General features: G+C 41.3%; 1 protein-coding gene across 4 annotated transcripts in view; it reads right to left on the bottom strand.

Moving 5' to 3' along the window:
• The window catches only part of RASGRF2 (Ras protein specific guanine nucleotide releasing factor 2), a 183,478-nt gene that overhangs the window by 70,286 nt on the left and 89,103 nt on the right, over positions 1-24,089 (bottom strand). For 3 of the 4 annotated variants that reach the window (XM_060235763.1, XM_060235761.1, XM_060235764.1), the window contains 5 exons: positions 23,274-23,410; positions 20,926-21,008; positions 18,352-18,600; positions 17,384-17,769; positions 9,072-9,200 (listed from right to left, as the gene is read on the bottom strand). In XM_060235763.1, coding sequence (XP_060091746.1) covers positions 9,072-9,200; positions 17,384-17,769; positions 18,352-18,600; positions 20,926-21,008; positions 23,274-23,410 — 984 coding nt within the window. The remainder of the gene's footprint in view (positions 1-9,071; positions 9,201-17,383; positions 17,770-18,351; positions 18,601-20,925; positions 21,009-23,273; positions 23,411-24,089) is intronic. The other variant, XM_060235762.1, reaches the window with a different exon arrangement.

Below are 24,089 nucleotides of genomic sequence, written 5' to 3' on the forward strand. Positions count from 1 at the left end.
TCTGGCTCCACCCCCAAAGTCCCCAGATATTTCTTGAATTGGACTTGGCAACCCTAGTTCACATTTAAAGACAGAGAAGCAATAAGCAACCCTGTTTTCATCTTCGTGGCTTATGTGCAGTCCCGCATGGAAGAGTAACAAGCTCACATCACAGGAGGAGGATGTGGGATTATCAGTGAAACAGTGACTGGAGTATTGCCTTTCCCACAATTGCATCAGCTCCTGGAGTTAATGTTGATGGCACAGTGCTTGATGAATGCTGACAAATTACATGTTGCTGCCTTGCAAATATTCAGCAGGGGAATCTTTCCCAGGAAGGCAGAAGATGCATGAGCCCTGGCTGAGTGCACTTTAATTGTGAGTGTACAGTCCACCTTGGATAGCAAGTAAGCCATTTTGATGGCAGAAACCCACCAGGAAATAGTCTAAGAGGAAGTTGTCTTTCCTTGTGTGGATGAGCAAAACAGACCAGGAGATTGTCAATCTGAAAAAAACTTCCTTGTACTATTTAAATAAAACAACAAGGTCCTACTTGAATCTAGGGTGTATAGTGTGTGTTCTTCTGGACTGAAGGGAAAGAACACTGGCAGGACAATGTGCTGAGAAATATTGGAACTGGAACTTAGATTAAAAAAAACTCAATCTAGTATGCAACACCACCTTAAGGAAGGACAGGGAACAACTGAGGTTGTTGGACAGGGAACAACCCAGCTCACCCAGCAGGCTGATATAATGGAAATTAATAATGCAGTTTTGTAAGACAGTAGAAATAAATCACATGTAACCATTGGTTTGAATAGTTTAAACATGAAAGAACCAAGGAAAGACTCCATTGAGAGACCTTGAAGGGAGGTAACGAGTACATATTGAATAACTCCTTCAAGAATCTTTCAGAAGAAACATAGCATGACCCTCAATATCATTGAGATATGCAGAAATCATAGCCAAGTTCACCTTAATCAAGGTCACCAAGAGGCCAGAGTCTTTGAGGAGTAACTGTCATGAGCCCTGACGAGGAGGAGCAGGAAGGGTTAACAGACCTGGAAGAGTTGCCAGCCAGTTCCTCAGCTGAACAAACAGCAGCTGGCCCATCAATCACTCTCCAGGCACCAGTGTCAGCTGTTGACGATCAATCTCCTCCAAGCTCTCCTCCTCCCATCTCAAGAGTTTGAAGCAGGCTCCAGATCTCTCAACCCTGAGTTCTAGCAGAGTCACTGCTACCCAGGGAGCAGGCTGATTGAGACTCCCATATAGCTCCCACCCAGGACCTGGTAACCCTGTGGAAGCAACAAGTCTATTCTCTGGCTTGCATCCACACTCCTTCCTGATCCTGACCTGCTTAATTTCCTTGGCATCCTGACCTTTTGGCTTTTGGACATTGACTTCTGATTCCGGTTTGTGATTCTGCATTGGTGACTTGGCTCCTGATTGACATCCTGGACTTTGACCTTGGACTGGCTTTGGACTCCTGCCTGCCTGCACCCTGAGAATGTGACAATAACAAATATTCAAAAATAATGGGTAGGGGACAGGATTCTGGGGAAACCCCCTCGTCACACAACCAGTATTGAAACTTCCTCCATTTCCAGCGATGCGAGTGGCACTGTTGGAGGAAAGCATGCTGATCCTAAAGGGTCACTGAGCATTGGCTGACTGTAATTAGGACACTCTGGAGTAGAATCCCAAGCAGAGTTCACAATTGTGGTCAAATTTTCAGTGGGCCCTCCAGCCAAGCACCTGATTAAATTCCCAGCATACCCTGTGGCTGGGTCCTGCCGAGATACCCCCTTGACTGATTTGGATGAGTCAGATTTCCCATTTATGCTGGGCCCCATACCACAAGGCCTAATCATGTAACAAGTCCCTCACCAGGCCTTCCCAATGTGTGACACCTGCTTGTAGAAGGCCTCATCATACTATAGTGTTGCTGAACTGGTGGTACTCTCCAAATTGGAAGATGAGGACCATCTTCTTACTGTTCTACCTGGTGAATTATTGTCTATGCCCCTGCCCTAGCACTCCAGGTGTTATGGTGCACTTCTGATGGTGGCTGCTGTCCAAGTGAATCATTCAACCCCCTGAGTGACAATTTACCTTGTTTGACTATTTGCCTTTTTTGGTGGCAACTTGCACCAAACTCAGAGACTATTAATGAGAAGATAGCTTGTAGAAAACAACCAGTTAGCAGTAATAACTCCATCCAAGGAGAAGTCTGGGTTCTCTATATGAAGTCCATGTCTCTGAGCCAATAAGCCCCACCCTGCTTTCCTGAGCACTCAGTCACTGTGCACATATCCAGCAATGAGGAACACTCTGAACTATAACCGGGGACCCCAAGGGCCAGCTGTAGGTTGCACTAATTGTAGCACAACACTGATTGCTGATAGTAACAGGGGGCCCCAAACTATGATGAGTGTGGTTCTCTCCTGATACCTGCCAGGGCCAATCATGCATGGCTTTCCATCAGACCACTGAAGTCAATATTGTTTGGACTGGTGGCAGCCATTCCAGAGTTTCCAGCAGTGAGATCTTTCACATCCACCTTGTGAATTTCAGTTGGACTATTTCGAAGTTTAGACATATCTTTTCATTTGGAGATGGGGGTTTTTGGCCCCTTGGGGTTTTCTGTTACTTTAAAAGGCCCTAGCACCGCCGGCCTCTATCATCATTGTATTGTCTTATAATATATTTTTGCAAACTGAAAGAAGGTGTAATACTTGGTGGCTTTGATCAGTTGACTAATTACACCAAGTGCCCTTCAAGCAGCATTCCAGAGTCTCCAGCAGTGAGATCTTTCAAATCCTATACCTGCTGATCTTTTTAGCTGGAGATGCTGGAGTTTCAACCCAGAACCTTCTGTGTGCAAACTGAATGCTGTCCTAATTGAGTCACTGTCCCTCCCCACAAAGATCAGACTCTGATCCATTTAACTATACATTCATCAGTCTGTTTAACCGTCTATCAAACCAACTGTCTTTTGAACTGTCTGTCTGTCTCTCTATCAATTTAATCCATAGGTCTATATATCTGCCTGTTAAACTATCAACCTAACTATCCAAGCATCTCTGAAATCCAGTTCTCTAGGAATGCGGCATGTCCTTGAACCCAGCCCAGCTAGGCCCCGGCTTATCAAGACAATCCTGGCCTCTGATCCAGATGTAACTGAATGCCAGCCTCTTTGAGGTCTTATGTGGCTCCTGCTTCTGACCCATGGGTTCTGCCATGGTGAAGCTCTGTTAATGGTTATGCAGGAGACCCCAACCATTCAATTTTCTCTGTTTTTCCAAGATGCTTCAAGACATAGTAGAGAAATGACAGATAAATATCCATGTCATATCTGTTCTTTCTACCCCCTGAGACTGGGGGTAGAATACTTTCAACCAGGAAAATAGTATGGCTCTAATTCATGTAAAGCCACTGCTTTGTGTGGTTAAGCTGCATGTCAAAGGATCCATTCATAGATCTGCAATAACATAAGTAGTTCAGCCCTCAGAGGAACCATAAGTGTGTGCTTGTTTGTAATGTACCAAGTGGACTGTTTACACCTTCAACAGTTAGTATTGGAAGCTATAACATAAGAACAAAAGAACATAAGAGAAGCCATGTTGGATCAGGTCAATGGCCCATCCAGTCCAACATTCTGTCACACAGTGACCAAAAAAACAAGTGCCATCAGGAGGTCCACCACGGAGGCCAGGACACTAGAAGCCCTTCCACTATTGCGCCCTCAAGCACCAAGAATACAGAGCATCACTTGCCCCAGACAGAGAGTTCCATCTATACCTTGTGGCTAACAGCCACTGATGGACCTCTGCTATTGCATATCTGATAATAGAGATATATGTGAAAAATTCACTGTGGATGTTACAGAGCTGCAAGGACCTCCAAGGTGGCCTTCTCGGAAGTGCTACCTGTTCCACGTGCAGGGCAGGAGAGACAGGCGCAAATTAGAAGTCTCAATGTGTGGATGAGACGATGGTGTAAGGAGGAAGGGTTTAAGTTTGTTAGGCACTGGGATGCTTTCTGGAACAAGCCGGAGCTGTACAAAAGAGACGGTCTCCACTTGTCTCCGGATGGAACCAGGCTGCTGGCGCTTAAAATCAAAAAGGTGGCAGAGCAGTTTTTAAACTAAATCTTGGGGGAAAGCCGACAGGAGATGGAATGTCTCTGGTTCGGGAGGACTCGTCTCAAAGAGATGAAGGGTTGGCTTCTATTTTTCTACCGAGTAACGGATCAGAGTTGTCCACTGTGATGGTGACAAACAGTATGGACTGTCTGCTAGAGTCTCGAGGCGGCAGGAGAGAGGTGGCGGGCCTAGCTTGCTTGGGAAATTATAAATGTTTGTATGCAAATGCTAGAAGTGTCCGAAGTAAAATTGGTGAATTGGAATGTTTAGTGTTGGGAGAAAACATAGACATTGTGGGAATTTCAGAAACTTGGTGGAATGAGGAGAATCAGTGGGACACGGTGATTCCTGGATATAAGTTATATCGGAAGGATAGGGAGGGAAGGGTTGGAGGTGGGGTGGCTCTGTATGTCAGAGAGGATATACGGTCCAGTAAGACTGAGGTCAGAGAATTAGATTCCCTTTTAGAAATGCTTTGGGTTGAAATAGAGGGCCCAAAAGGAAATTTAACTATGGGAGTTTGTTATCGCCCACCAAATCAAAAGAGAGAGGACGATTATAATATGATGGAGGGATTAAAGATAGCGGCTAAACGTAAAAACTGTGTCGTAATAGGTGATTTTAACTACCCGCAGATTGATTGGGTCAATATGTGTTGTGGTCGAGAGAAAGAGATTGAGTTTCTTGATGCTCTCAATGACTGTGCTATGGAGCAGATGGTCTCAGAACCTACCAGGGGTGGGGCGATCCTGGATCTGGTCCTAAGTAATGCCCAAGACTTGGTGAGAGACGTAAAAGTGATTGCGCCGCTTGGGAACAGTGACCATAATGTTATTGATTTCACCATTTGTATAAATAGGGAGTTGCCCAAAAAGACCGCCACAACCACATTTAACTTTAAAAGGGGTAAATTCTCTGAGATGAGGAGGCATGTGAGGAGGAAACTGAAAGGAAAGGTAAATACGGTCAAAACCCTTGGGGAAGCTTGGAGACTATTTAAAACTATAATCCTAGAAGCTCAGATAAAATACATACCACAAGTTAGGAAAGGCACAAACAGGTATAAGAAGAGGCCAGCATGGTTAACAAACAAAGTAATGGAAGCTGTAAAAGGTAAGAAGGACTCCTTTAAGCGGTGGAAAACCAGTCCAAGTGAGATTAATAAAAGGGAACACAGGCAGTGGCAAATCAAATGCAAGACTGTGATCAGGCAGGCAAAAAGGGACTATGAGGAGCATATTGCAAAAAACATAAAGACCAACAATAAAAATTTCTTCAAATATATTAGAAGTAGGAAACCAGCCAGGGAAGCAGTGGGGCCCTTGGATGACCATGGGGTAAAAGGATTACTGAAGGAGGATGGGGAAATGGCTGAGAAGCTGAACGCATTTTTTGCCTCCGTCTTCACCGTGGAAGATGAGAAGTGTTTGCCCGCCCCAGAACCACTAATATTGGAAGGGGTGTTGAAAGACCTGAGTCAGATTGAGGTGACAAAAGAGGAGGTCCTACAACTGATAGACAAATTAAAAACTAATAAGTCACCGGGTCCGGATGGCATACATCCGAGAGTTCTGAAAGAACTCAAAGTTGAACTTGTGGATCTTCTAACAAAAATCTGTAATCTTTCATTGAAATCTGCCTCCGTTCCTGAGGACTGGAAGGTAGCAAATGTCACCCCCATCTTTAAAAAGGGTTCCAGAGGAGATCCGGGAAATTACAGGCCAGTCAGTCTGACTTCAATACCGGGAAAGTTGGTAGAAACCATTATCAAGGACAGAATGAGTAGGCACATTGATGAACACGGGTTATTGAGGAAGACTCAGCATGGGTTCTGCAAGGGAAGATCTTGCCTCACTAACCTGTTACATTTCTTTGAGGGGGTGAACAAACATGTGGACAAAGGAGACCCGATAGATGTTGTTTACCTTGACTTCCAGAAAGCTTTTGATAAAGTTCCTCATCAAAGGCTCCTTAGAAAGCTTGAGAGTCATGGAGTAAAAGGACAGGTCCTCTTGTGGATCAAAAACTGGCTGAGTAATAGGAAGCAGAGAGTGAGTATAAATGGGCAGTCTTCGCAGTGGAGGACGGTAAGCAGTGGGGTGCCGCAGGGCTCGGTACTGGGTCCCATCCTCTTTAACTTGTTCATAAATGATTTAGAGTTGGGAGTGAGCAGTGAAGTGGCCAAATTTGCGGATGACACTAAATTGTTCAGGGTGGTGAGAACCAGAGAGGATTGTGAGGAACTCCAAAGGGATCTGTTGAGGCTGGGTGAGTGGGCGTCAACGTGGCAGATGCGGTTCAATGTGGCCAAGTGCAAAGTAATGCACATTGGGGCCAAGAATCCCAGCTACAAATACAAGTTGATGGGGTGTGAACTGGCAGAGACAGACCAAGAGAGAGATCTTGGGGTCATGGTAGATAATTCACTGAAAATGTCAAGACAGTGTGTGTTTGCAATAAAAAAGGCCAACGCCATGCTGGGAATTATTAGGAAGGGAATTGAAAACAAATCAGCCAGTATCATAATGCCTCTGTATAAATCGATGGTGCGGTCTCATTTGGAGTACTGTGTGCAGTTCTGGTCGCCGCACCTCAAAAAGGATATTATAGCATTGGAGAAAGTTCAGAAAAGGGCAACTAAAATGATTAAAGGGCTGGAACACCTTCCCTATGAAGAAAGGTTGAAACGCTTAGGGCTCTTTAGCTTGGAGAAACGTCGACTGAGGGGTGACATGATAGAAGTTTACAAGATAATGCATGGGATGGAGAAAGTAGAGAAAGAAGTACTTTTCTCCCTTTCTCACAATACAAGAACTCGTGGGCATTCGATGAAATTGCTGAGCAGACAGGTTAAAACGGATAAAAGGAAGTACTTCTTCACCCAAAGGGTGATTAACATGTGGAATTCACTGCCACAGGAGGTGGTGGCGTCCACAAGCATAGCCACCTTCAAGAAGGGGTTAGATAAAAATATGGAGCAGAGGTCCATCAGTGGCTATTAGCCACAGTGTGTGTGTGTGTGTGTATATATATATATATATATATATATATATATATATATATATATATATATATATATATATATATATATATATATATATATATATATATATATATATATATATATATATATATATATATATATATATATATATATATATATTTGGCCGCTGTGTGACACAGAATGTTGGACTGGATGGGCCATTGGCCTGATCTAACATGGCTTCTCTTATGTTCTTATGTAAAGAGAAGAGGAAGTAAAAATATTTGTGTTTCCCAGGGCTTTTTTTGAGCAGGAACACAGTTCCAGCTGGCTTTGTTGTCAGGGGTATGGCCTAATATGCAAATAAGTTCCTGCTGGTGTTTCCTGTTGTATATTGTGAGGGATTAGAGAAATAAAAAACAGCTGTTTTGGAGGGAAAAGAGTCTTGCATTTGTCTTTCTTCTGGCTCAGTAACCAAGGAGTTGGTTTCTAAGAGAGGAGACATTTGGAGTCAGTGTTTTTTGACAGAAGATAGTCAGAATGGTTCTTCTACAGAGACAAGAGACACTGCTTTGTCTTAACTATATTATAACTGTTCTAAGGGAGAATTCAGACTCTTAGTCAAGAAAAATTGCTTTATAAAGACAACAGAATACTAGAGGAGGAATTTGGAAAGTGTCTGGATAGTTAGAGAGAACTCCAATACAAGCCAAATAGTAAAAGGAGTTATTCTTCTTAGGGACAAGGAGAATAATTTCCTGCCAGTAAAAGGGGTTGGGAAGGGAACCCTGGTCTGTGGTAAAGTGGAGAAGCTTTAGATACCTCAAAAGTTAGTAGAAAACTGTAATTTCTGAAGGGAGAAATTAGATTTCTAAAGGGAGAAAGTTAGCTACACCAACACTTTCTTGAATGTTCTAAGAATTCAAATGTGTATGTTTTAGAAATTTTTACTCCATCCATCTATCTATCTATCTATCTATCTATCTATCTATCTATCTATCTATCTATCTATCTATCTATCTATCTATCTATCTATCTTAAAATCTTTATTCTCTTTTGAATGTTAGTCTGCCTCAAGTGCCATTTCAAAAAGGTTTATAAAACAGAGCAGCCTCAAGTTCCTGTGCTGGGTCAAAAGCCTGAACAAGTATCTGTTACAGGGTGAGACAGTTTAATCTTATAAAAACACAAAAAGAAATACATACTACTGGAGGGTGACTGAAACACTGATGGGAACTAAAATATTTTTGGCAGGGAATTGGGGAGTGACAGGGGTCCATCATACATGCACTCAAGTTCTGGCTGAATTCTCTGCATGTAGACAAAGTGAGCTGCAGGATCCAACCCACAGGATTGAAATTTGTGTTGTTGTAGCATTACATTCTTTAGACATCTGCTGATAGGACAGATATGCTGGAGATCTACTCAAAGAATTTCAGCTTCTAGTTAAACAATGTATTCACATCCTGTAATGAGTAATTTGGATACCATCTGTACATTTTCATTGCCACACAAGTAGAAACAAACATAGTAACTTTCCATTAACAATGATTAGTTGTCATACATTTTATCATTATACACAGTGCCCAATATGTTCCTCTAGTTTGCTTCATTCAAATCAATCAGGAATAAAACTTGAGTCAATATTTTTCTTGAACAAATGTACATCTTGTTCAAAATATTATAGAGCATTTCATCACATCCTTAACGCCTATATGACTTTTACTCTCTCACTGTTCATATGCTAATAATTTTAAATGTTTTATTCACATTCTGTCTTCATTTTCTATTTCAGAAATATATATTAAACACATTATTTGGAAGTTTAATACCCTAATGAGATAAGAAAACTAAAAAATAGGATTCAGTATTAAGTCTACAATCAAAGCATTGTTAAAACCTGCTATCGTTTCTCAAAGCCATTCAATTTACACTGTATTAAAACCAAAGATTCTATCTTACCTCCTGGTGGTCGATAGCGTAGATGCCGTGGAGTTGAAGGAGATCTACATGGGGAAAGTTCAGGTGTATCCACAGTTGAGGCACTTTCTGGTATTGTGCGGTCCACTGACACAGACTCTAGAACCGCTGCTTTAAAAATGTGAAGGTGTATTTTAATACCAAGATGGCAAAGGATCTTATAATTTATCCTACCAAAATGACATTACAGAGAGATTATTCTATATTTTACTTCACTCTGAATCCAAAGGACTCCTTGTCTCTCATTTCAGGTTTTGCACAAATGTGAATTTTTAAACAAATTTTCAAAGAAATGAATGAATGAAACATCTGCTAAGAAGAAGTTTTAAACTTAATGCAGAAATAAACAAAGGAACAAAAAAACATAATAACTGATTTCTCACTAGCATTGCTGTGCCCCCAGGCTTCTTTCACCTGCTCAAGCTATCAATTTCCCACCAATTGCTCTGCAGGCACATTTTGACACAGGAAATGTTTCCAGTTCCCCATACAGTTTTATGATGTTCTCTTTTAAGGATTATGATGCTGCATGGGGAATTGGAAAGGAGCCTGTGCCAAAATGTGCCCTTGGAGCAACTGGTGTGGTGGGAAATAAATTGCTTACACCGGGAGGTGGGGGACAGAAGCCTGGGGGTGGAGCAACACTAGTGAGAAATTGGTCCATATGTAATATGAATATACAAATATGGTACATAACTGTGGTTTAGATTCCATGAGTATTTCTGCAGGTGGAAGAATACTCACTCTTATAATACAAACTTTCTCACCTCCCTGCTCCTGAGAAATGTTTCAGAAATGTTCTCTGAAATTCTGTTCCTGAGGGTACCGCAAGAACAGGATTAAATTTGGATCTCAGTCTATATTCTTTCATGCCAGCAGCTTTGACAAATTATTGAGCTGGGCTGACTCCAAAATCAAGAAGTGGAAGAAAATCTATTCTGTGTTATTGTCTAAATACAGTTGCTCTGTTATTTTCGCAATATTCTGAGCAGAGAACTATCGTCTGCGTTTTTTACAGTATTGTTCATTAGCTCTGAACAAATTTACACAAAGCGTTGCCATAATGGGAAATAGTATTTCAGCTGATGTCCATACGATGTCCGTATGACCTCTTGAATTTTGCCTAATCACAATGAATTCTGCAACTGGACAACTTTAGGTGAATATTTTTTTAACACAGCCTTTTTATGTTATAAGATAGATCCAAGCGGGCAGCCGTGTTGGTCTGAAGCAATAGAACAAAGCAGTAGACAAGTGCACCTTTAAGACCAACTAAGTTTTATTTAGAATGTAAGCTTTCATATGCTCTTAAACAGACTTACATTCTAAATAAAACTTAGTTGGTCTTAAAGGTACACTTGTCTACTGCTTTGTTCTATGTTATAAGATGTCTATAAATAATGTAAATAAATAGGTTAAATAAATAAATGAGTTAGCACTTTGGGAAGGGTGGTAAATAATTAGTTTATGCTATGAAGACTGATTTTTCAATAGTGAAGACAAAAGCTCCATGATTCTGCATCTATTCAGAATGTCTATTGGAATGTGATAAAACAGACAGGTAGAAGACAGGAAAATCAATACTAAGCAATTATAAATAGTCACAAAATTGTCTTAATATTAAAAGGCTGACAACACAGCAGGGTTTATTGCTTGAAAAAGAAAAAAAATCTGCTGAGAGAATAAAGTGAGAATGGTCAGTCTCAGTTTAGGGACACAGCTTTTATACCACTGTAGCATCTGTGATCCATGTATATTTTAACTTTACATTTAAAATAAAATGTCCAGCATCAGTTAGAAATTATGCTGCTTATAAAACTGTCCGCATCTCAACGTCATCCATTTGAAAGAAGAAAAACTTTGAAGGACCTTGCATTAATACCAGGCCAATCCATATGCTGAAATAAATAATATTTCTCCATCATTAACTATCTCCCCATTGCCATTGCTCCCTCAGCTGAATGCAGAGATTAATTCAAAAGGCTATATTTGTCAAGCTAGATTTCAAATATACTCCAGCACTGTATTACACCCCTCTTATTGTTGTTGCCAGAATCCTCACATGTTTTGAAATTTGTCTTTCAAAGAGTGCTTTGAACTAATTTTGCATATTCAACAAGACAAAACTCTTATCTGAGCAGCTAGAAAATTCAATAAAAAAACAAAAGTCTTGAAATGTTCAAGCAAACCCCTAGCTTGGACAAACTAGAAAAGTGGGTGGTCAAGAAAGGCCAAAATCCATGGGAGTTGGGTTCTTCAGATGCCCTGCCCCCCTGCAAACTTTGTGTGATGCCTTGCAGGTACAGTGTGAAAGTAAAAAGTAGTGAAATTCTAAGAAATTCTAAGAAAGAGGCATGCAAAATTTGGGGCCTTTGGATTGCCCTGAATGGCTGCATAAGACTTGCCAGGGAGGCCAATTCAAAATTTAAGCTACGTACTCAGGAGCTAGAGAAGCCACAAGCAGATAGCCATGGGATGGAGACGGTACTGGATGATGAGACATCTGGATTGGGGCAGCTTGGCAGTGCTGTTGTTGTTAGATCTGTCAGCTGTGTCTGACACAGTCAACCACCAGCTTCTGTCCCGCCGCCTCGCCAACGTGGGCATTCAGGGGTCTGCCCTTCAGTGGCTTACCTCTTTTCTCCAAGGCTGGGGACAAAGGGTGGCTAAAGGGGAGCAGTCATCCCAGAGGCATCCTCTTGTATGTGGGGTCCTTCAGAGGGCAGTCCTCTCCTCGATGTTGTTTAACATCTACATGCACCCCCTTGCCCAGATTGTCTGGAGATACGGGCTGGGTTGTCACCAGTATGCGGATGACACCCAGCTCTATCTATTGTTGGGAGGCCAGTCCAGCTGCACCCTGGAAGATCTGGACCTGGCATTGCAAGCCATGGTGAAATGGCTAAGGCAGAGTCAATTGAAATTAAATCCAGCAGAGACAGAGGTCCTGTGCCTGAGTTGCAGCAGCCTGGGTAGGGAAATCCCCTTGCTGGCCTTAGATGGGACACTATTAGCACCAGCGTCGAGGGTCAAGAGCTTGGGGGTGCTCCTGGAGCCTTAACTGACAATGGAGGCCCAGGTAGCAGCCACTACCAAATCCACATTCTACCATCTTAGGCGGGCAAGGCAGTTGGCTCCATACCTGGCAACGGTGATCCATACAACAGTCACCTCGAGAATAGACTAATGTAATGCCCTCTACATGGGTCTGCCCTTGACTTAACTTTGAAGGCTGCAACTGCTGCAAAACACAGCAGCCAGGTTGTTAATGGAGCTACCTGTACGGGAGCACATTCAACCTGTGCTGAAAGCTTTACACTGGTTGCCTGTGGCATTTTGAATTCATTTCAAGGTGCTGGTTATAACCTTTAAAGCCCTATATGGCCTGGGACCTGTCTACTTTTGGGACCGCCTTTCCCTATACGTACCCCAGAGAGCACTACGTTCAGGGTCTCAAAATCTTAAGATACCTGGACCGAAAGAAGCTCGATTGACCAGCACTAGAGCCAGAGCCTTCTCGGTAATAGCCCACTTTGTAGAATGCCCTCCCTGAAAACATCAGGGCCCTGCGGGACCTGCCACAGTTCTGCAAGGCCTGTAAGACCGAACTATTCAAATTCGCCTTTAATGGTTAGGGGGAGGTGGCTATTACCTTCAGCACCGACAATCTCACTGAACTAATATAATGGAAATCAGAAGCTTGCCATCTTGGATTTTTAATATGTATGGAAATGTGTGTTATATAGTTAATTTTAATATGTTTGTAAATTGTGAATGTTTTTAAACTGTTGTTAGCCACCCTGAGCCTGTCGAGGGAGGGCGGGATGTAAATCGGATAAAATAAATAAATAAATCTGCTTGTGGACAAAGGTAATTTCCTCCACTCAGAATGCCAGGCAGAAATTAGAGAAGACTTCTGAGCAGAGTGTTGCAGTGTTAGAACAGCAATTTACCCAAGCCCAATATGCAGCTCCGTATCTAGCTGCCCAAACAAAGGCTCAAGGCGGGTTACATCATAAAAACAGTCAACAGCAAAAACAGTAAAAGACTAGTTTAAAATATATAAAATCTAAAATTAGACAGACTAAGATGGCGGATTCTCCCTCACAGATGTGACCTATTGTCCAGGTCCAGCAGATCTTGTAGCATGGGATGGAATGAGGTGGGGAGGCCAATAACAAGTGACGCCCACTGCCTCAGCTGAAAGTCTGGCAAAAGAGCTCTGTTTTACAGGCCCTGCGGAATTGAAGCAGATCCCGCAGATCCTTAAAAAGCAGATCCTTAAAAAGAAGTTACATCTTCAGAAAGCCTTAATAGCTTCAGTTCTTCCAGAGACTCTCCCAGACTTCCCAGGGCCAGTTCCCTATGAGCACCTGCCAAAGAATGCATTCCTCAAAACCTCATACAATCCTGAGTGGGGAAATTCTGTTCCCCTTCACCCTGTAAAAACTAAAATGATAGAGGAGCAAGCCGCCAATGGTCACATAGAGTGCCAAGAGATCCAGGAAAAGATCCCTTGGATTGCCACTAAAGCAAAAGCTACTGCAGACTAGTTAGGCCCCTTTAATAGGGACACTGGAATCGTGTGGCTCATAACAGCCTCTTAGTTGCACCTTACTGTGAATGGAGAAGACCTACCCAGCCATCAACTCAGACCTCTGTAAATAAGAACCTATAGTTTCGCATCAATTCAGACCTAGCAGCTAGGGACCTTACCTCCCCTAGAAGAAGATGATATTGGATTTATATCCCCCCTTATACACTGAATCTCAGGGTGATACCAGACGGGCATTTAAAGCCACCTGGAGGATGCGAAGGAGGTGGACCAAAAAAGCACACCCACACATACACATTTGACAGCCCTCCCTGTCCCGCCCCGGTCCTGTCCCAGACTTGCCAGGAGCTGGCTCATAAAGGCACCACTTTCAAAGTGGTACCTTTTCACTGGGGCACCTCTGAGGTGCCTCCCCAGCTATCTGGAAAGCCAGGAGGCACCTGGAGAGTGCTTGGGGAGCCACAGATAGGACATGAAAGTGTTCCAGACACTCCCTGGGTGCCCACAGCCTGCCCCTTTTCTGAGCGCAATCTGGAAGCACCAGGGCATTCCATTTCCGGGTGGCTCTCTTTGGGACAGCTTGAAGCCAACCCAAACCAGCCATCTGGTATCACCCTCAGAGTCTCAGAGCAGTCACAATCTCCTTTACCTCCCCCCCCCCCACAATAGACACCTTGTGAGGTAGGTGGGGTTGAGAGAGCTGTTACAGCAGCTGCCTTTTCAAGGACAACTCCTGTGAAAGCTATGGCTAACCCAAGGCCATTCCAGCAGATAAAAGTGGAGGAGTGAGGAATCAAACCCAGTTCTCCCAGATAAGAGTCCACGCACTTAACCACTACACCAAATTGGCTCTCTTAGCATGATCAGGTGGATTAGGGAAATAGTGCAGCTCATTTGGCTCGGCCCAACCATGGACATGCTGTATGTAATGGAAGACCAGGCTCCAGGTAAAAATCTGGAGGGATGTCACTCATAAAAAGCTCCTTGCCACCACTGCCAAGATGGTCAATCAGAACCAGGAAGTCTATGACTATGATAAGGACAACTTCAAACACATTCTTTATGGTGTTCTCAATTAACATTAGGATCATTAGAGTCAACAAACCTCACAATGGAGGGAACTGTCAGAAAGGTAGAAGATCTCTTCTGGCAGTCTGTAGCCCTTAAGATACCAGCAAAGAGCTCCTGCGGAAATGTAGACTCCAGGCATCATAAACCCATTCTGACAGTTATGTATGCCAATAATGGGCCATTCAGATGGTTACGTTTTCTAATAACAGTACAGGGTCTTGCAGGGTGAAAGGAGAATCAAGAGCGGAATTGCAATGACAGGGGTAGCTGACATTGGAAGAGAACCAATGCAATGGTCCTAGTTTCAATCCTGCTTGCCATTGCCATAACACACACCCATGCCAAAGTACAACTCTGGGCTTCCCAATCAGAATTGGTCCTTAGCTCCCTGGCAGGTGCAAAATGCCCCAGAGCTGCCTCGTCCTCACTCGACCCAGCCACTCACATGTTACGAGTTTCACTCAGTGATCAGGGCTCAATTTGCAGACATAACCCAGTAAGATAAGCAGCCCACATACATGCATGCTACAGCCCTCATCAAATCCATGAAGAAAAAAAAATAGGAATACCCAGCCCATAGATGCCTTAATGAAGGTGCTCATTATTTCCAGTCAGTCCCCAGACGTAGGAGATTTGTGCTAAGGATGCCCAAGGTCTGTGTCCCTTCCCCAAGGAGTTGTGGCTAAGCTAGTGCTCAACAGCTGGGGGAGGCCAACGGTTAAAGGTAGGCATTGAGACCTTTGGGAGTGAATCTCCTGCTATCCTTCTTGTAGATACTAGAGCGTCTCTTAACAACTTACACCCTGATTTAGCTGTGTGTGGTAACCCAACTACAAAAACTAAGGCCTTTGCCAGGTTAGAAGGTGGACACATTGAGCTAAAGTCTTGGTAAATGTTCCCCTTTCCGTGGGAACCCTTAAAACTCCCATCACCACCTGTCAGAACCAAGGGGAAGATCAATGAATTCTAGAAATGTCTTTCTTTTATGAGCATCAGCTCATAATAGACCTTGCAAATGGTCTCTTTTGGAGTACTGACAGTGGCCCTAAAGGGGTATCCGCCATCCACTGGTGTGCAGCTCTTAAAGTTTCCATGCCCTTAGCCCCTCTTGCTAACAATCTACAGATTGAAGAATTTCCCGAGGTTTGGGTAAAGGCATGACAGAATGTGGAAAACTGAAGAACGCCTGTGTCTTCATTGAGGAAAAGTATCCCCCTCCTGCCAAAATAATATAAATATCCAGCAGAAGCAGGAATAAGCAAAACCATCAAAGGACTCTTCAATTACTCCCATGAAGTCCATTTACAACATGCTCTTATGGCCAGTTCTTAAAAAAGACAGAGTCACTGAAGAATGACTATAGATTTTAGAGCTTTCAGTGCAGTGACTCCTCCCATTGGCCTTCGAAAGACAGGGCTTGTTTTTTTCTCCCTTCTCAAAGCTGGGTGGGGACAGATGTGAAGCTATTAATCACTGCACTGCCAAAGTGAGAAGGGTATTGCCAGTTAACAGACTAATCATTGCCAACTCCCAGATGGTGACTGGAGATCTCATGAGATTACAACTGATCTCCAGGCAACAGAGATTAGTTTATCTGAAGGAAATGGATACTTTGTAAGGTGGACTCTATGACTTTACACCCCACTGAAGACCTTCCCCATACCTTGCTCTCCTCAGGCTCCACCCCTCCAAGAATTTTTCAGCCCAGAGCTGGTTTCTCTCCTTTTCTCTCTCAAGTCTGGGAGGCAGCAAAGCTTCCAGAATGGGATATCAGAAGAACCTCACTTCCAAGTGATCAGCTGAGAATCAGCCCCAGCTTCCCTCCCTCACATAAAAGTTTGTTGGGTACAGAGTAAAATTTCTCCAGCAGGAGATAAGAAGCCAGCTCGCTGATGAACCCTCATCAGCTTAGAGTTGGTTTCTAATAGCTGCAAGTAGTTTGTTACTGTTACAGAAAATATACATTAAAAGGTTGCAAACAGCCTGATCAACACTGACAAACAGGAGGTGAGTCAAACTAGCAGGCCTTAGAGCATTCCTAATCCAAACTAACATCTTGAGTCAAATTAGGCTTTATATACTCTCACTACAACATTCTTATAATCAACGTGGCTTATAGCAGCACTGATTCAAGCCCTGGAACCAGTGAAGTGGGCTTGCAGAGGGTAAAAAGAGTGTTCTGAAGGTTTAGTTCCAATAGGTTGTCGAGCTTCAGACATTTTCACAGAGTATTTCCACAGTTCTCTCTGAGCGCCAATTAGTGCTCAAGGGCTTGAATAATAGACAGTATTTTGAGGATATTTAGGGGGAGAGGAATGGCCACAGAAAAATCTATCATAGAATGGGACAATATTCTCTGGTCATTTTAATACAATGAGTTGTGTAAGTTAAGGGGAGAAATTACATCTGATTCTTGTATTAGTCTTCAGTTGAAAAAAAAGTAGCAAAAGATTCCAGAACACTTCTGGTGGTTCTTCTACTTTTCCTTTTCCCTTTACCTACACAGATCAGATTATTACAGATAACGGCAGATACAATAAGTGATGTTCACACCTCATCAGCACATATACCTTCCATTGTGCCTGCACACTCCCATTTCACCACAGCTATCAGAATATACCATCAAAACTGCCACTATACCATACAATACAATACACTTATATAATACCTCTTCGAATGCTCCTCCGTAGTTTGTTGCAAAGCTCAATGCGTGGATTCTCTGAATTTTCCTCTGCAAATCCTGGACTTTGTTCTGGAGATGAAGGTCCTTTGCTAAGATCCAGTACTTTGGAAGATGTAGGTGGTGGTGATGTAGCAGGGCTGTATGTTGAGGTAGGACTACTAGCAAGGGAAGAAGTGGATAGATCTAAAGCCCCTAATCGTGAATTCATTGGAGAACTTAATGACAGTTTTCTAGTTCTGACAGGAGAGGAAGTTCTAGAGAGTGACAGAGGTGGGGGGGAAGAGAATTTGCGGCAGAGGTGTGGTGATTTTGCATCAGCCAGATGTTCTCCTCTGTTGTTTTGATTAGTAGCAAAAAATAATTCCAATGAGCTGAAAAAGTAGACGAGTAATCAAAAATGAGTATTTAAGAACCGCCACAAGAAAATGTATAAATGTATAATATTAGGAAGTATTTGTGAATTTCCTGCATTGTGCATGGTTGTTGGACTAGATGACCCTGGGGGTCCCTTCCAACTCTATGATTCTATTAAAAGTCCAAAATAGAATATATGTAACAATGATATCAGTCTCCTGGAAACCATTTAAAATCACAACTCTGATGGGATGGCTCATACTGCCTGACCAGCCATCCTTCTAGAGTTATAGGATACTGTAAAGACAGTGATTTATCCATGTCATCATGGATCAACCAGGTTCTTGAGCATATCATACCAGATCCCAGCACGTGACCTGCTAAAGTGCTATGTTCCACAATGACTTCTAAGAAGGAGGCCGGTCTTCAATTTTATTGTAAACAATAAGGGTTTTATGAAGCTTTTATTGAGAGCCCTGTGGTCAAATATGATATATAAATTTATAAATAATTATGATATACATTTTGAAAGGTGATAAAAAGGGTAACTGTTATGACAGCGATCTTATGAGATAACAAGAACAGGAAAAATAACTCACCGAACAGGGATTGAGCTCAAAGGCCTTTTATATATATCTGAAAGTTTCTCTAGTACAACTGCAGCAGTAGTAAATATGCGATAAGTATGTAGGAAAGTATTAAGAAAATCAATACTGAGAAATCGCAAGTCGGTTAATCTCTCCAAAAGGCGTTCTACACTTGCATAACGAATCTGGGGCACTTTGCAGGAATTTAATGTTTTGCTGAAGCAAATATCAACGTCATCTCTGTGAAGGCGAGCATCAGACCTACATAATACATTATTTTAAAACAGTTATTAAAATGATGCTTTGAAGGCATACGCATATTTAAAATTATGCACAGACTGTTTCTATCTGTAGCTACATGAAATAAGTTATCAATTTGGAATTGATAATTTACACACACACACAAAAAAAGGATCATCATGTCCAAAGTAAGTTGGCAAAGCCTCATGCATTTACTTGGCAGAAATTTTTACCAATTTCCCCAGAATATTTGCTGCCTTTATAATCATGAATACAGTAGCCCACTGAAACTCCTGAAACTCCTCTGCTTTCATTACCATCCCTCATCATTATAGTTGCTTTGCTTTGGGGACACGGCTATAACAAAATACAGCAATGCAATGCAATAGTACATCCATTAAACCAATATATTTATTTAAAAAACAGCCAACAGATAGGTTACAAGGAGGCAATAATTAGGGGTGTGCATTTGGTATAAATTGATCCGAAAAAATACCTGATAACCCCCTTTGGCATTTATTGGATATTTTCTCAAGGGGCTAGTGATTCAGCTATCCTAAAATGGCCGCCCTGAAAGAATGCTGAAAATATTCAAGACTTTTCAGAGCCACCAGTTTGCTGTAGTCACAGGGCATTTAAAGGGCTCTCAGTCCCTCTCAGTCTCAGTTCACTCTGAAGATATTTAACGTTTAAATGAGAATTCACTCCATAGGCATTTAAAGGGCTCTCAGTCCCTTTAAATGCCTATGGAATGAATAGCTTAGAGAAGGCATTTAAAGTTTAAGTAACTTCAGTGTGAACTCATTGCAACAAGGCTTTTAAAGATTAAATGCTTTTGGAGTAAACTCTTGGTGCTGTGACTTGGAGAAGACATTTGAAGGGATCATGTCCCTTTAAACATCTTTTTTTGCTTCTACAGAAAACAATGGAGGTTGGGGGCACCTTCTTCTGGGCCCATAGAATTGAACTTTCTGGTCCAATCCTGGGGAGTTTTTTTTAGGAGAGGCACAAGCAGCTATGCTGTAAATCTCTACCTAAAAAACAACCCTCCCAAAGAAGGGTTGCCAAATCCAACTTAATAAATATCTGGGGAATTTGGGGGTGGAGCCAGGAGACTTTGGGGGTGGAGCCAGGAGCCAGAACGTCACAAGCTCAACTGAGCTTCGAAGTGAATTCTGGCAATCACAGTGAATCACATGCCTTTCAAATGCCTTCCCTCCATTTGGAATTAATGAAGGATAGGGGCACCTTCTTTTGGGGCTCATAAAATTGGATCCCCTGATCCAATCTTTTTTAAAATTTGGAGGGTGTTTTGAGGAGAGGCACTGCATATTATGCTGAAAATTTTGTGCCTCTACCACAAAAAAACCCCTCTAGAGCCCCAGATACCCACAGATCAATTCTCCATTATACCCTATTGAAATTGGTCTCCATAGGGAATAATGGAGTGCTCAGCAGACATTTCCCTCCCCTCTCCCACTTTCTGATAACCCTGAGGGATCCCCTGCCCCCACATGGGGATTGGCAACCCTGCCCCAGATTGATTCTCCATTATAGCCTATGGGGACCATTGACTACGATGGTTCCCATATGGTATAATGAAGCTAAAAAACTGGGCAATCCTAAGTATTTTCCCGAATCTCAATACCATACCAATACTGAATTGGGAATATCAGGAAATACCGATTTTTTTTTTAAATAAACAAGTTTTTATTGTGATTTGTAACAGTACAAAGTCATGAAGATATCGTCAGTTCAAAGTACAAACTTAGCTTTAACAAGACAAGTTAAACAATAAGACAACACCATAGATAACAACAAACAGGTGATACACTCGTTAGATAAAGATATACTGGTTTGGGAGGAATTGAAGACACACCTCAGTACCGATATTTTTTGGGTTCAATATATGCAGATCCAAAAAATACTGAAATTTTTGTACACACCCCTAATAATACAATACAAAAACAAGATTCTGAACAGAGGTCTTCAAGATATAGAAGTTTACTTGGGCTCACAAAAGCTTATTTTGAAAAATATTTTCTTAGCTTCTAAGGTGCTACTGGACTCCTATTTAGTTCTTAAATGAGTATTCAGAATTATTGAGGATCATAAAAAGTAAACAAAACAGATACAGAAATGTTGCAGCATTTTCTCAAGAAATATGGCACTGACAATCCAGCTTCAAGGTTTCATTGATCCCTCAGTTCTACGTCTGCAGAAGCATTTAAGAAGACAGTGCAATCCTAATATTTTCCAGGAAGTCCCATTGAATAGATCTCAGGATTCTGAATAAACCTGTTTAGGATTGATTTCTAAACCTGCATGATAAGTTATCATACTTACTTGATCATATGTGGCACAGTTACTTTGGAGTTTTCTTCAAATACTATGGTCATTAAACCATTGCATCGTATGTTGTCAATACACTGCATAAAGAAAACCCTATATTACTATCTTTTTCTTTTTATATTTATAAGATATTAAATAATAATAAAAAGAGGAAAAGATCAATTAAAATTCAGCATTGCTGTCTTTTTCAAGTACTGTTAACCTCACTTAATAGATTCAAATGCTCTTGATAGATTCAAATTACTGAAGCCATAACAATTTACTTGAACTTTTTTAGATACACTTTGAGCACTTTTTGAACCAACTTTAGGAGTCTTTCCATTTATTTATTTATTTATTTATCTGGGATTTATATCCCGCCCTTCCCATCGAGTGGCTCAGGGCGGCTTACAACATATTTCCATAATATCCTTTGCCAGGAAGAACCAATGAATGTATAGGCTGGGCAAGAAACAATGACTCCATCTCAATCCATAAGTCACAAGCAAGCCAGAACATGCTCATGATCTATACAACTGATTTACTGTCAGGATACCATTCTCTGCTGTTTCTTCCTCCTTCCCCATTCTAGTATGCTAAGATCAGTCTTCAAGTAATGCCAGTTTGTTGTGATGTATTAATGTTGGCAACTAACCTACTACTATGAGTACTTCTTTTCCAGTAATTAGTCTTTTTAAGAACAGTTTAACCACAAGGATGTAATAATAATAGCCAACTAATTTTTTATCTATACATACTGGGCTTTTACTAAATTAACACATTCTATGTTTACTTACATACCAAATACATTTTGGTTCAGAGCAGGGTTGGCCAAATTTCTTAATATAAGAACCACATAGAATAAATGTCAAGATGTTTGAGAGGCACAATACATCTTGAATAAATGTCAAGATATTTGAGAAGCACAAAAAGGAAGGAAGGAAGATAGGTGGGGAGGAAGGAGGGAGGGAGGGAGAGGTGGAAAGAAAGCAACTTTATCTTTAAATGCTGCTGGCTGGCTTGGCTTGGAGAAGTGATTTAAAGAGATGCCTTCTCCAAGCTGGCTGACAGAGTGGTTGGAGCTTCCATAGCCACACAATATATGTGAAAGAGGAATATGTGGCTCCCGAGCCACCATTTGGCGACCCTGGTACAGAGTATTGCAACTATATGCCTTGAGGCTATTCTTTCCAATATCTGCAACATGTAATGTCAATAACTGGTGATTTTTTTAAAAGTGAAAAATAACTTTGAAAAATGTCTTTGATACAGAGTAATAGTCATAAACTTAAATACTCATTCAGTTTCCCACTTTTTATGAATCATAAAAGCTTGGGGAGAATCTATCTCTACATTTCTTTTGCATCATATTTGGCATGGGTGAAAGGAGACCTATGTAGCCTGAAAGAGATTTGCTTTATAATTTTAGCCCATCAATTAATTGGAAGCAAATTGTAATCTGTGATTATAGCTTTAGTGGATTAATACCTATAAAGTATATTAAATGTTGGAACTTTAATCATATTACCAACGTAGGGGAAAAAATCAGTGTCTTTTTCCTTAGCTTTTGGTATAACTTCTGAGGTCCATTGAATTGTTCTAGTAGTATGGAGCTTGTATTAATATATGTGTAGATAGCAGCAGTTTTTCATGCTGTCCGGATGCTGTTATCATGAATCTACCTTACATACAATAAGCTGTCAATGTTAATACTCCTACCCAAACTTCTTTATTTATTTACTGAAATGACATTTGTTGTTCTTAAAGCCATGCCAGTGAATCATGCTAATTCTATCTGCCTGCCAAATGTTCTAGAAAAAAGCAACTTTGTCTCCTTCCAATTTTTTTCAATTTTCATTTTATTGAAATGTATTGGAAATTGTTTTCATGTACAGGTGTAATTGTACAAATTCAACCTGATAATCTGAAAAGCCTGAGTATGCACTTTGGGGAGAGAGAAGTATGACACAACTGTGCAGATGTTTACAGGATAAAAAGGGTATACAATAAGAGTGTTTGTACAGACACAAGACAGAATTCAAAGAAGAATGCAATGAACTTGACTGAAGCCTTCAAGTATCATAGGACATAGTTAAGTACAGCATTTAAAAATAAATATTTAGATAACTGGCCTATTGTCCCATGCTCCACACAGCAAAGTCCAAAGTCCTTCTCCAACTTAAGGAGTTATTCCACCAGAGAAAGAGCTATGCAAATTCATAGGCTAAAGAAAGACTTGAAACTTTGGTGAGCACAGTCGTACAAGCTGCTATGTTTCTTACATATTGACCTATAAAATTATTTTTAAACACAAAATAAATAAAAGGCATTACATGATTTTTATTTAAAGAAAATCAAATTACCTGACTAATGTCACTTGTCCATGCTGCTTTTTCCTGTCGTGAAGGGGCTAACAGAACAACAGTGAAAGGAGCAGCATCAGGTGGTTCTACCACAATCTTGAAATCAAGATGTCCAAACACCTGTCCAGAACCTTTTGCTGTATAATCAGGGTGGGATATGGGGAAAAAATCAAACTGTTACAGACTGAAAACTCAAATCTCAGAGAAATTAATTCACAGCTGAGAGTTCCTTTTCTTTTCTTTTTTGCTGAGAATGGCCAGAATCCAAAGAGCTACTTCAATTCAGTGGAATTTTAATTCCCCCCTGAAAAACAGACTCCATTTAATCAGAAATTGCCTTTTCAAATTCCAGGGAGCTTCAGGAGCAGTTTACAGTATAGAACAGCAGGCTATTTGCTTTTTAAAAAGCCATTTAAAGGTACCAAATCAGTTCTTTGGATCCTGATTTATTGGTTCCTGGTTTGATGGTTTGCAGAGTTCTAAAGTGGGCATGGAACTTCATGCAAGAGAACCTCATTCACTTAAATGTTTAGGAAAGCTCTGTGCATACATCCCCACAACCTACAGAAAGCTCTCCCTGTCAAATAAGTGACTGAATGAGTCCACCATTCATGGGAAGCTTCCTGTGCACAGTTTCCCAATGTGATAATTGGGAATCATGTAATTTGGCATCTCTATATCATGGACAGTTAACAAAATCTACTGTGCTTAATTATCTTGCACCTCTGAATGGAGGAGGAGCAAACTGGATTTATATCCCGCCCTTCACTTGGAGTCTCAGGACCTATTCACACAGTGTGTTGAGTCTGTGTTAAA

The sequence above is a fragment of the Heteronotia binoei genome, chromosome 4, assembly GCF_032191835.1.
Source record: "Heteronotia binoei isolate CCM8104 ecotype False Entrance Well chromosome 4, APGP_CSIRO_Hbin_v1, whole genome shotgun sequence".
Classification (NCBI taxonomy): domain Eukaryota; kingdom Metazoa; phylum Chordata; class Lepidosauria; order Squamata; family Gekkonidae; genus Heteronotia; species Heteronotia binoei.